Consider the following 11,797-nt stretch of genomic DNA (forward strand, 5'->3'; position numbering starts at 1 on the left):
GCGAGTAGATGAAAACGCTGGAGACGTCGGCTGGACAAGAGTCGAGATTGACCAGGTTCGCTTCTGCTAGTGCTCCTTTTGTATGACCGAGTGAAGGGTTCAAGTGTAATCGAATGCCTTGAATCAGGAGGAGCAGATCGATGGTCAGGGTAGGTAGAGAGTGTTCTAGATGGATCGACCTTGAAAGGCTGCTGGGTGGTGATCCGAGCTTAGGGATACTGGCTAATCAAACAATTCGAGCAGGGAAATGACACGTCATCTCGGCGGAGAGTACGACCCTTGAGCAGGATGCAACAATAATAATATCGTTGTAAGACGCTACCCTCGTTTGCTAATTGCTAACCGGTGCTATCATGCTACAAGATGCACGGGAACATCAACATCCATCGAATTATACCCTCGGTGCTGCCCTTGCAATTCCCTGCCCCGTGTCCGCGCAAATATCCGATTCTCCCTATCGCACAGAAACCCCAAAAAAGCACATGTTCAGAGTCATCCTACCTTTTGCTATATATCTGAACGCTTGACTCACTGCATGATATCCTCCCTATCCTCATCGTCAAAGTCACTCATCGTCTCCCACAACTGCTCGAATTCGACATCGACCGGATCGACCAGGACGTGTTCCGCCAGTGCTTGTGGTTGCTGTTGTTGCTGCTGGGCATCCGATCTCCCCTTGTTCGGATTTGTGTTCGTACTGGCATTATCCGATGGTGAAGCCGGGGAGGTGTTCAGCGATGAGAATGCCGAGCCGCCGGGTAAGGCTGTCCCGTTGTTGACACTGGCGTTGGAATTTGATCCTATCGTCTGGCCCAACCCTGCACCTGCTCGTAACTTGCTCACCCCACCCGCAACCGGCCTATCTACCCCATTCGTGTTGATGGGCAAGACCGACCCGACCCCTGGGATGGGCAACACCCACATCCCCTCCCTCAGCCGTTTATGCCGCTCGCGATCTTCTTCCATCCGGCGAAGGGTGTCGTTACGGGAAAAGTTGGTCAACGAGGACGGGTGGGGACGTTTCTTGGAGTTGGGTGTGGAGGAAGAAGTTGAGGTCGAGGTAGTGGCAGAATTGGTAGGATCTGTTGCCAGTGGGACGCTGTGATGCGAGGAGAAGGCAAAGGTACGGCGTTGTATGTCAGTGTGATGGGTCATATTGCGATCGAGGGGGAAGCAGATGGAGACTTGCGCTGTCCGACGTCGTTCGAGCTTTTCCACCAGCTCATCGCAGACTTCTACCGGGATCGTGCGTTTATTCCTGAACGACTCGACGATCTAAAGCGCGAGAGGACGATACAGCTCTTCAGTGCCCCTTGTAAGTCCACAGTCTGGTCGCGAGCTAGGACCCACCTGCTTGGTACTCAAGAGGTTCAATATCCCCTCCTTGTTATCCGGTACGACCAGACCGACGAGCTTCTCCACGTCCCGGTTCAATAGGGCCGTATAAGGGAAATCCGTCGTCGAGGAGGACGAAGCAGAGGGGATCAACGTGGATGTGGTCTGGGGATCGCAGAGGGTATCTAGGAAGTAGAGGATGTTGATCCTCGTGTTCAATGAGCCCTGGACGAGCGAAGCGAGGGAGATCGATGGCATCTATCAGTTACGAGCTGAGTGTGGGTTTTCGGTGACACTTACCTTGCCGCATTCTTCCACTATACAGTCCCAGAGATCTTCTCCACACTTCCTGCCATACTTGAGAGCGTAAGAGACGACGGTCTGGATGGACTGTTGCGAAGCGCTGAGTTTGCGTAGGAGGCCGAGGAATTGGAGTCGGGCTTCAAAGGGATCGAGGGACATGTCGTCGATAGCTTCTTTCGAGCGGGTTTAGCAAACAAAGGTACACCTGATACCGAACCGAGAGGCTGTGCGATCGCAAAACTGTGAGATCGTGCTGATCGATGTTGTATGCTGAATGGGAAGAAGTGACGAGTATGAGTATGGCTGCTCAACCCTGAACGCTTCTCGAGAAGTGGAGGTCTGTAGAGGGGAGGATACTTTGAGCTGAGACTTAAAGTCGACCCTCCGAGAGATCCATCACCCTCTCCGAAAGGGGAAACCGCCATTCATCTATCCATTTGATACCAACATCATCACTCGATCACTCACTCCCAGCTCATCGAGCCATGTCGTAAGGCAATCGAGTCGATATCCAACACCAACACCGACATCGAAACCTCTCGAAAAAGTCAACAACCCGGATTCTGAGGTCCCGTGTTCGATCTCGGGAGGTGGTCATCCGACTTTTGACCTCTTTGGTCGTATCGCGAAGTTCCCGATCTTCACCACTTCACATCGCAACACCGACAGCTAGCTACCACACCAGTCCCACCGGATAGGAAGGGCCTGGCAGGATGTTGGACGAGCTAGTCAAGTTCATGGCCGATGAGGTGGCCATGGACGGATCGTTGGGTGAGTCTATAAAGGTCGTCGGTCAAGTGCGATGATGGGATCCTGGGGACGAAACAGGGCAAAAAGCGGGAAGGGAATATGGGAGTCGAACCGAACTTTATAGTTCAAGTACTATCTACCCTTACCGTGTTCTTGACTCATGATGCCCGAAGCAACGTTCGAGTGCATATTGCTGATGCGTTTGTTTGCGCGTTGCGATGCGACGTGATGACGGTGTCGATCGACAGGTTGTTCGCCCCGCCGGTTCATCTACCTCTTATCCTCGGAAACATCTCCCATCCACCTCAACCGTCCACCTCAAGCACCCCCTCTGACCCCGGAAGGCCTGGAAAAGACCGCAGCTTACGTCTGGCGTCAGGTCGTACAGATCTACAGTAACAAGAACAAGAACGAAGATTATCAAAGTCAAGGACGATATCATGTGGTAGACTTTCGGCGGGTCAAGAAGCTCTTGAACGAAGCTTCGGACCTGGACTTCAAGCCGGAAAAGGTGGATAATAGAACGGCGAAGAAGCACAAGAAGGAGGATGAGGAGGTCAAGGAGACCGCCGACAAAGTGGAAGGCTCTGGGAAGGATAAAGGCAAGGGGAAGGGGAAGGCGAAAGCCAGAAACCAGGACGAAGACGAGGGAGATGACGGATTCGAGATCCAACCCGAAGCCGACGGTGCAGGATCTTTCAGCACGACGAAGCTGGTGAAAACTTCCGGATCCATCGAGGAACAGAAAAAGGCCTTGATCGAAACCGTCTTTGCCGAGTCCGAGATCACGCCCGAGGGAGGGGCGGATCAGGGAGACATGTTGAAGCTGAGAGAGGTTTATGGGGAGAACGCCTGTTTGGTCGCGGATCCCGGGACTATCAGGATGGCTCTGACGGGTACGAGAGTGCAGGTAAGTCCTGTTTGACATTGGTCTTTGCTTTGCGAGGGCCTGGCAGAGACTCCGGGACTGATGCTTCATCCTGTTTGATTCCGGGTCCCGACCACTCACATCCACAGATCCCAAAGTACTCGATGGTAGTGTCTTCGGTGCTGGAGATGGTGGCTCGCTCGAGAGCGGCGGGGATCACCATGGTCGACGTCGCCACCCGTTCGACTCGAGCGACCGGACACAAGGGTAGGGTTGCCGCCCAGAATGCGTTCTATGTTGTCAAGGTCTTGGTCGAGGCTGGTCTGGTGTAAGTGCATTGTCTCGGCAAAGGATCTCTTTTTGGCAGTCATGATGTACAAGGGCTTATGCGACTCTTTCGTCTCGCTTAGGGTGAAGCTGAAGGGAATGGATGAGAACAGGACGTCGAGCTCAATCGTCCATACCAAATACCTGGACCGGAACCGAAACTACCTCGCTCGGCTCGGATATCTCAAGGTCCGCGGCGGGAATGACCCGGCCGAAGAAGAGCCTGACCAGATGGAGACCCTCGGTAGCACGGTCCTAGGCGTCAACGAGGAAACAGGGTTGCCGATCTTCCCGCCGTTTGGTGCCAGCGAACTCACCAATAGGCCGTTCCTCAGGGCCAGACTGGTGACCTTGCTCAAGAGCGATTTGTGGCACCACCTGATCGAGCATAGGGATCTGCACTTGGCCATGGTCAGTCCGGCCTCTTTTCATTCTCGTCTCAGCGCTCGAGGTTAAATTGCAGTATAATTTCCTTTCTATGGCTGTGATATGTGCAGGGATTCGAGGGCATCATTGGCCGCCACGATCGGATGATCTTGCGACGCTACATCGCCGCCCTGATGACCGAAGGCCTGATCGAACGGGTTGCGGTGCCGAGCGAGATCGAAGGGAAGGTCCATTACTGCATCCGGTTGACCGAGTTCCGACCCAAGGGTCAGGAGACCTTTGCAGGCGAACGTATACCCGAAGGGTCGATGTCTCAGGCGAAACCTGGCGAGAGCTTGGAAGAGGACGACGACGCCGATGTCGAGGATCCACTAGCTGTCAATCAATCGCAGCATTACATCACCTTCGACCATACCGTCAGCAAAGAGTATAGCGTTATCGAGTCCATCAAACAAGCAGGCATCAAAGGGATACTGTTTGAAAAGCTCTACACAGACCTGCCTTTCGACAAAAAGACCATCCAGGGCATCTGTTACAAATTTGCTAGCCTGGGCGTCAACTTCCCGCATCTTTCAGATTACGGTCTGTTCGAGACGACACAGAGGGAGCAACGCCTCAACAAGGTCAGGTGGTTCGCCGCGCGCGAATACATCGCGCACTGTGCGCAGATCAACGTCGATCCCCTGATCAGCCCAGAGTACTTGGAAGCTTTGAAGCATGTCGGCGAATTCAGAGACATCTCTCGCCAGTCGTTCTACTCTTCGAACGAGGTCTACCATGCCAAGTTGCGTGAGGCGCACAGTAACACCAAGCTTATGAGAGCCGACGCCGTCAAAAAGAGAAAGGGCAGAGAGGATGTACCCTACTTCCGAGGTAGACCCAGAAAGTTCATCAAAGTCTTGGATCTCGATCGTAACATCCTCAAGAGGAGCAAGGCAACCGAACTCAAGACATCGCCGCTCATTCCGGAGCCGCTGCTCTTCAACAAGGCGAATAAGATGCTCTACCCGATGGCCAAAGAGCTTGTCGATGGGACAGGGCGAGTACCTGAACCGCAAGACTGGAACGATCCTACGGGAGGGACCAACGGAAAGCTCAAGGCTTACTGGGTGGCTATAGCCGCCGGAGAGGAACCGCCTACCAACCCTACAGAAAGCGATGTAGAAGCTCTCAGGCAACACCGGATCAAAGGCGAGAAGAAACGCGGGAGGCCTAGAAAGATCGTGGCAGAAGACGCGGATGGATCGACGCAGATCAAGAAGAAGCGTGGAAGGCCCAGAAAAGCTGTCGCAGAAGCTGCAGAAGAGTCGGCGGCAAATGGGAACGGGGAACCTTCTGTCGAATCTACCGCCGAAGAGCCTCCAAAGAAGAAAGGGCGTGTGGCGAAAGCGAAACCGGCTCCGAAAGCCAGTGCCAAGGCTCCTCCGAGAGCCACTAGGGGCAGAAAGGCCGATGAGGCTCACAAGGACGAGGTCAAGCCTGTTGAGCCGAGTCAAGCTGCCTCGCAGCCGATGCCCAAACCTGATGATCTATCGTCGCTTGAGCCATTGGAGGATCGGCAAGAAGGTTCAGCAGACATCGAGCAGGAACCGGATGTGGCCGGTAGCCATACGACTGCTATTCCTAAATCAACATTGGAGACTCCAATCGCAAGCATTGCGGCAGGAAACTCGACCGGTGACGCCAATGTTGGCATAGTTGTCGATCCTGTACTTGCAAGCCCATCGGTACCACCTGCTATGGAAACGCAAGATGCGCCAGTCCCTGTCGACCCTCCAGTCTCGGCTTCGCTCCATCATCAGACGTCCACATCCGTCGCTTCGCCCAAAACGCCTGTTCGACCGAAAGCGTCCCGGAAGGCGCCTTCAGATCCAATTCCTGTCAAACCTCCCAAGCGAGTTCGAATCGACCATGACCTCGAGATGCAGCTCAGGGAGGTATTGCGTTTCATCTCCGAGCAAGGAGGTATCGTTCAAGGGAAGCATAGTTTGACCTCCAGTCTCGAAAACTGGTGCAAGACTGCCACATATGGGGGACAATTTCCTGAGCAAGCCCTGCAAGGCAAGGTAGATGGCCGCCGAATCAACAAACTCACAGACATGCTGGAAGACTCGGGTAGGATTCGGCGGACGACAGTGGCTTCTGACGGAAATCGCGAGAAGACTTTTGTAGTCATCTGGCTACCTGACACGCCTGAAGAGCGCGTACTCGATTACATCATGGAACTGCGTCACGCGGGAGCTCCTAGGGTCGTCTCCAAGATCGAGGCGGTTCCCGCAGACACCATCGGGTTCAGCAAGGTTAGCCGAACACCCCGCAAACCCAACAAACCCCATCGGGGTTTCGAGAACGTTTCGACTCTGAAGATCTCCACGGCCACTCCCGAACAATTGCATGAATTGAGCCCGGACGACATGCGAAACGCGTTTCGGCAGGATTGGAGGATGTATCCGCAGCAGTATGGGTGGGAACCAGGCCTGGGTCGTCGCCTTGAACTATTCCATCACATCCTCTGTGACGCCGCGCGCGCATACGGTCAGCTAGTCGAAGACGGTATCTGCGTTCGGCGGAACGATGTCCTCGCGCAGCTGTCAGTCGCTGCGATGTGCCAGATATTGCCCGTCAAAGACGACGACGAGACTCTGCTGGAAATGTTCAGGTCGGGAGAAGCCTCCCGCAAGACCGTCGGGGAGCTTCAGGGAAGCCCTGCGACTCTGCTCTCTGTAACATCCCCACGTATCAGGAACAAGTTCGAAAGCCTCCTCGACCATCTCGTCAAGATGGGTCTCGCTGAACCACGTGAGAAGATCCTGGGCGAATGCGACGTCTTCCGCCCTGTCACGCTGGAGCGATCGAATTACGTCTGGCTTGCACAGAGGGGCTCGCTGATCGACTGGTCGAAAGCGAAGAAGTCTTCCACTGCGACCAAGCAGACCGCTGTCTCCTTCGAGTTGCCCTTGCAGACCTCCGAGGACGTGACTGCCTTTTGGTATCTCACTTGGTATCGTACCATGTCGGATGGATCGGAACAAGACAAATTACAGCATGTCTTCGCGCTACTTGCGGAGAGAGGCCGTACATACGAAGAGAGCGTAATGCATCTAGCGGGCCTTGAAGTACTTTCAGGCTACTTCAGCAGACCCCGGGCGTGGCGCAAAGGATTCGTTCTGCATGAAGCTCAACAACGCTATCTACAGTGGCTGGCGGAGAGTCGGTTCATTCCCGACGATCCTGGTAATTCACCCGATTTCCATGAGGAAACCGCCTATCGTCTGTTCGCACCCGTGGAACCAATCAAGAAATACCTCCTTAGCCGACTCAGTCATCGTCACAAACGAGACCACAGGGAAGCGAAGAAAGCGAGATCTGACGAGGCTGAAGAAGCTCTGCGCGAGGCCATCAAGCAGAAGGTAGAGGAGCGGCAGATCAGACGGGAAGCTCTCTGGATCGAACTTCTTGACAGTGCTTGCTCCCGCGTCGGCATCAGCAGTAGCGATGAGCTGAGGAATTATCTTGAAGCGTTTCATTGTCGGTATTTGCGCGACCCGACATCCTTCAACACGACCCAATTCTTCGCAGTGGTCAGCAACCATGTTGCGGCTCTTCTCCAGAAGAAGAAGCCCGGTCGAGCTCACCTGATTCCCACTGTGGCCCCGGTCGCCAAAACATCCCGGATACGGACCCACTGGACGACTCAGATGGAGGAACTCGCTCGGGATGCGTTCGTCGTGATCGAACATCGTCGAAAGCACGTGCCGCCTGATGCCATCACCAAGGCAACGATAGCAAGCGCTTGGGCAAAGGTCTTTCCGCACGTACCCGCGTACAAAATACGTCGCCGAACGACCGATTGGATGGCAGAATCTGCAGAGAACGCGGAATTTATCAAGCAGCTGTCTCTTCAGTGGGAGACAATCCTCGCCACTGAAAAAGATTTGCCTCCCGATATCGATCCTTCTAGTATGGAACATTTTGATGTTCTTATGAACATCAGTTCTTTGCGACAATTTGTCAAAAAGAACGCAGTGTGAGTTGAGCGCGCGCTTATACCATTTGACTGTCGCTGAGTCCATCCAATAAATTTAGATTGCAACGAGCTCGAGATCCCGAGGAAGGGGATGCCGAATTCCTCCAAGCGTTACCTCGCTCGCTTGATGTCCTCGATGCCACCTTCGTCCCCGACAACGCCTCGACAATCCGCACCGAGAACGGCTACCACTCCTACTGGTTGACGCGATCTAGTGAAACAGCAAAGGAACGCGATGTCATTGCTCAAAGCGCCCTTCTGTCGCTAGGCAAAGCAGGGATCAAAGTCAATCCATCACGTGAAGACGCAATGCTCGAATCCGTTGCCAAGGTGAGTCCTGAAACGCGACGATTACAAACGTTCGAGGCAACGTGAACTGACGCCAAATATATTCCAGACCATCGTATCAACGCCTCCAGCCGGGTATCGCGCGGATCAAGCAGATATCCTTCTGCAGAACTTCAAGACCAGGGTGGCGGACTTCAAGTACCGCCGTATGTTGAAAGATGCAGTCTTGGCGAGAGCGGAGTCCCATGTCACGACCGGTCGAGGTTATCGTTACGCAGAACCGTGAGTGCTGGAGAAAGGTCGTGTTCACTGAACGGTGACTCTGAGCGCAATTTGATTGGAAATGCAGATACGTCGCTCTCCGGGAATCGCCAATCGCGTCGACCGTCTTTGGTGATTGCCTCGGAGCGAAAGACATCGGGGAAAACGAGTACATCGAATGGAACGCGTTATGTCAGCCGGGCGAAGTGGCAGGACTCCTCGAGCTCGTATCCGACAACAAGATATCGGTTGCACTCGAGACCGAGACGGTCGACGAAACCCTCGAAGGTTGGGCTGTTCAATGGGGCGCGTCAAGAAAAATTGACGACGAAGACATCGAGGTGGATTTGGCATTCCGCAAGTTGGATCAAAAACCGCCAACTCTACTCGCGTCGAGTGATACTGATATCGCCGGGCAGAAGACGGAAGATGACGTGACTATGCAAGAACATCAGGCGTTGGAGGGCATGCTCGACGTGATCAAGGATGCTGGTGTGGACGGCATTATGACCGAGGACTTGATGGTGAGTCGTCAAACTCGCTTTGAGCTGGAATCATGTGCGTATCTAACATTCATACCATCTCGTCATCTTCGCAGGTTTCTAGCAAACAGAGCTCCGGCGAAATTATGGCGATGGCCATCAAGCTCGTTCAAATGGGTCAAGTTCATTGTCTCGGATGGTCCCGCGCGCGATTGGTCCACGATTCACACCTACGAGCCTGGCAGTTGACGTTTGGCTGCAAAGACGCCCCGGCCCCCAAAATCGAGGACGGGATCCTCAAACCTTCTCGAGCTGCTGATCCGGACCAACATGCGACGAGAATGACATATCAGTGGCTGGACATCTACGGTCAGGTTAACGAGGAGGAGTTCAAACTTTCATGCAACTCGATTTTGGGACACATCTACATGCGTCCAGGTATTAACGAGAGCGTTTTGCGGAGCTTGGTGGCCAAGATCTTTGGTCGGCACGAGATCAACTACGTGCTTCAAACCTTGTTGGACCGGGGTGTCATCCGTCGCTTCTGTGGAGATCTCGCTGCCTCGCCGAGATTGGGTCTGCCGGTCGCTGGACTCGCTGCGCTGGAGGACGAAAAGTTGATCAGCTACATGGCGGACGGGATCATGCAGTATATCTGAAAAGAAGAGATTTTTACGACCGTGACGATTTACATCTCATAATTTTCCTTTCCGGAACGAATCGAAACGAACATGTATAGCGCGGTCACGATGATGACTCCGAGAATGTAAAAGAAACAGCTATACGGACGACCAAGTCCGGGATCGGATACAATATGACATGCGATCTTCATGAGAGGTTTCGTAATAGAGCAGGATTACAACAGCAGCAGTGAGAAACGTTGGCTCGAGGAAGCGCTTTACCGACGATGCGCGGGGAGATTCGTGTGTGACAGGCTGGGGGACGTCTAAGCCGAGGTGTCCATCGACCCGGCCGTCTTTTTGGCCCTTTGAGACGCATAGAATTCGTCGATCACCGACGGCCAGGCACCTATCAATCACACCCGACGGTTAAAAAATCAACTCCCGCTCTGCTGGATGACCTCGTGTGGAATACCGAACACGACTCCAACTCACCATCCTCGTCGTAATTCGCGTAATCCGGATCGATCGTCCTCACGAAATCGACAAACAAACCCCAGACGTCCTTGCTGACCGGTTTCCCACGGGCCTTCATGAACTCGAGCCAGTCGTCCAGGTCGGTGAACGCCGGATCGGTCGTCTCCCCCGTCGAAGGGTTGGTGATATGGGACAAGGCCGAGGGCGAGGCGGAGAGTGCGGCAGGGAAAAAGACTTGCCAGAAGGAGATGGCTGTGGAAGGCGGAGGCGATATGAATCATAAATATACGTCGCCGAGTGTGTTTGTTCATTTATCAGGTGTGCCGGAACTTACCGCTATCGAGAGCCAAGACCCTAGCTCCGGGTTGCAAACTCATCGTAAACGTATGCCCGTACACCTTTTTAAAGTATTCCGGATTCTCGTTCAGCTTTTTCCGGAGGCGTGGGAGTTGGGCTTTCATCCCTGCTAGCGATTCCACTCTGTCAGTTCAGGTCGACGGCATGCAAGACGACGCGGTATAGTGGTGGTTGTGGTCATGATCGGTATTTTATGACGAATTCCGAGTCAGTAAACGGCGACTTTGCAACAGAGTTAAGAGAAACGACGAATATGGCGCGTAAACTCACGAAGCGTCGATCGTCCGCCATCCCTTGACCCACCCATCCTTGGGCCATTCACCGACCGTCTTGCTCCCCAGATCCGCAGCTAGGCAAAACAAGATCGGGTCCTACAGTCCGTGTAGTACGTGCAGTTTACGGAAAGGACAAGCTCTCATCAGCATCTGAACCTCGAAGCGGGATACAGAGATTCGATGGAAGTAGAGCAGAGTATAGGTACTGCCACAGGGGAGAGAGGCTGCTACTCACGTTCTCAGGGTCGATCTCGAGGTCTTCGCAGAGCTTCATGGTGCCTTCGATGGTGATCAAGGGAGGGCTCGAACTGGCATCTATATCGCAGACAAGACCAGAGTCGTACGATAAAGATTAGCTAGCTAAATCACGAGGGCGGTACGCACCGCATCACAGTATGGTAGAGTGACAGTGTGGGGGGAAGAGGACGAAGAGCGAGAACCCGAGACGCACCTTTGTAAGACTCCCAAATATCCCCGAGCTTCTTTTCAATGCTCTTTCCCGAGCTCGAGGAGGATGAGAGTTGGGACGAGATGGCGGCTTGTTGAGCGGCCGAGTCGGAGTAAAAGTGGTCGATTGCCTAGATCAAGTGAGTTCAAAAGGTTTTAGTCGGAAAGGATGCGGTACACGGTATGATGATGAGACTGAGAGACTCACCCGTTCGAGGTTGTAGTTGGCCTTTTTCAACAATCTCGTAGCATCGCTCGACCTGCAAATATCCGAACGAGCAGATCAGCATCCATGCTATAGACCAAGATTGCTCTGATTGAGGTCCGCCGGGAAACGCTCTAGACTACCTACGTTGCACCGGTGATGCTCCGGAGTTGGGTCGCGAGAGCTTCCTTTTCCTTGGTCGACTTGCCCGAGCTCTTCTACGAATGTATGAGCAGCGTTAGCTGTAGGATTTCGGCAGAACACGACCGTCACCGTTATACTCACCATACTTGATGTGTATATATCTTTGCGTATAGGTAAGTGTAGAGCGAGACACGATCAAGTGAGTGAATGATGCAACATGTAAGTCGTCATCTTCCTCTACGAT

At 53.6% G+C, this 11,797-nt stretch overlaps 3 protein-coding genes across 3 annotated transcripts; 1 reads left to right on the forward strand and 2 right to left on the reverse strand.

Moving 5' to 3' along the window:
- Positions 1 to 218: 218 nt before the first annotated feature.
- On the reverse strand, positions 219 to 2,068 carry HD553DRAFT_150248 (CTD kinase subunit gamma CTK3-domain-containing protein). The gene is made up of 5 exons (XM_046176736.1): positions 1,636 to 2,068; positions 1,351 to 1,560; positions 1,190 to 1,275; positions 533 to 1,099; positions 219 to 454 (listed from the first exon to the last, which is right to left on the reverse strand). Exons 1-5 carry the CDS (start codon positions 1,795 to 1,797, stop codon positions 352 to 354), a joined length of 1,128 nt encoding a protein of 375 aa, XP_046032637.1. The 5' UTR covers positions 1,798 to 2,068; the 3' UTR covers positions 219 to 351.
- Positions 2,069 to 2,071: 3 nt separating this feature from the next.
- Positions 2,072 to 9,864, forward strand: HD553DRAFT_320064 (uncharacterized protein). The gene is made up of 9 exons (XM_046181096.1): positions 2,072 to 2,409; positions 2,637 to 3,298; positions 3,406 to 3,584; positions 3,667 to 3,994; positions 4,081 to 7,997; positions 8,057 to 8,327; positions 8,395 to 8,567; positions 8,635 to 9,070; positions 9,145 to 9,864. Exons 1-9 carry the CDS (start codon positions 2,352 to 2,354, stop codon positions 9,685 to 9,687), a joined length of 6,567 nt encoding a protein of 2,188 aa, XP_046032638.1. The 5' UTR covers positions 2,072 to 2,351; the 3' UTR covers positions 9,688 to 9,864.
- Positions 9,865 to 11,743, reverse strand: HD553DRAFT_320066 (Cullin binding-domain-containing protein). The gene is made up of 9 exons (XM_046181097.1): positions 11,695 to 11,743; positions 11,557 to 11,627; positions 11,413 to 11,464; positions 11,209 to 11,335; positions 10,993 to 11,072; positions 10,753 to 10,853; positions 10,460 to 10,605; positions 10,144 to 10,377; positions 9,865 to 10,057 (listed from the first exon to the last, which is right to left on the reverse strand). The coding sequence occupies exons 1-9, from the start codon at positions 11,695 to 11,697 to the stop codon at positions 9,975 to 9,977; spliced, it is 897 nt and encodes a 298-aa protein (XP_046032639.1). The 5' UTR covers positions 11,698 to 11,743; the 3' UTR covers positions 9,865 to 9,974.
- Between the last annotated feature and the right edge of the window lie 54 nt (positions 11,744 to 11,797).

Source organism: Filobasidium floriforme (assembly GCF_021052385.1).
Source record: "Filobasidium floriforme strain CBS 6241 chromosome Unknown HD553scaffold_29, whole genome shotgun sequence".
Classification (NCBI taxonomy): Eukaryota; Fungi; Basidiomycota; class Tremellomycetes; order Filobasidiales; family Filobasidiaceae; genus Filobasidium; species Filobasidium floriforme.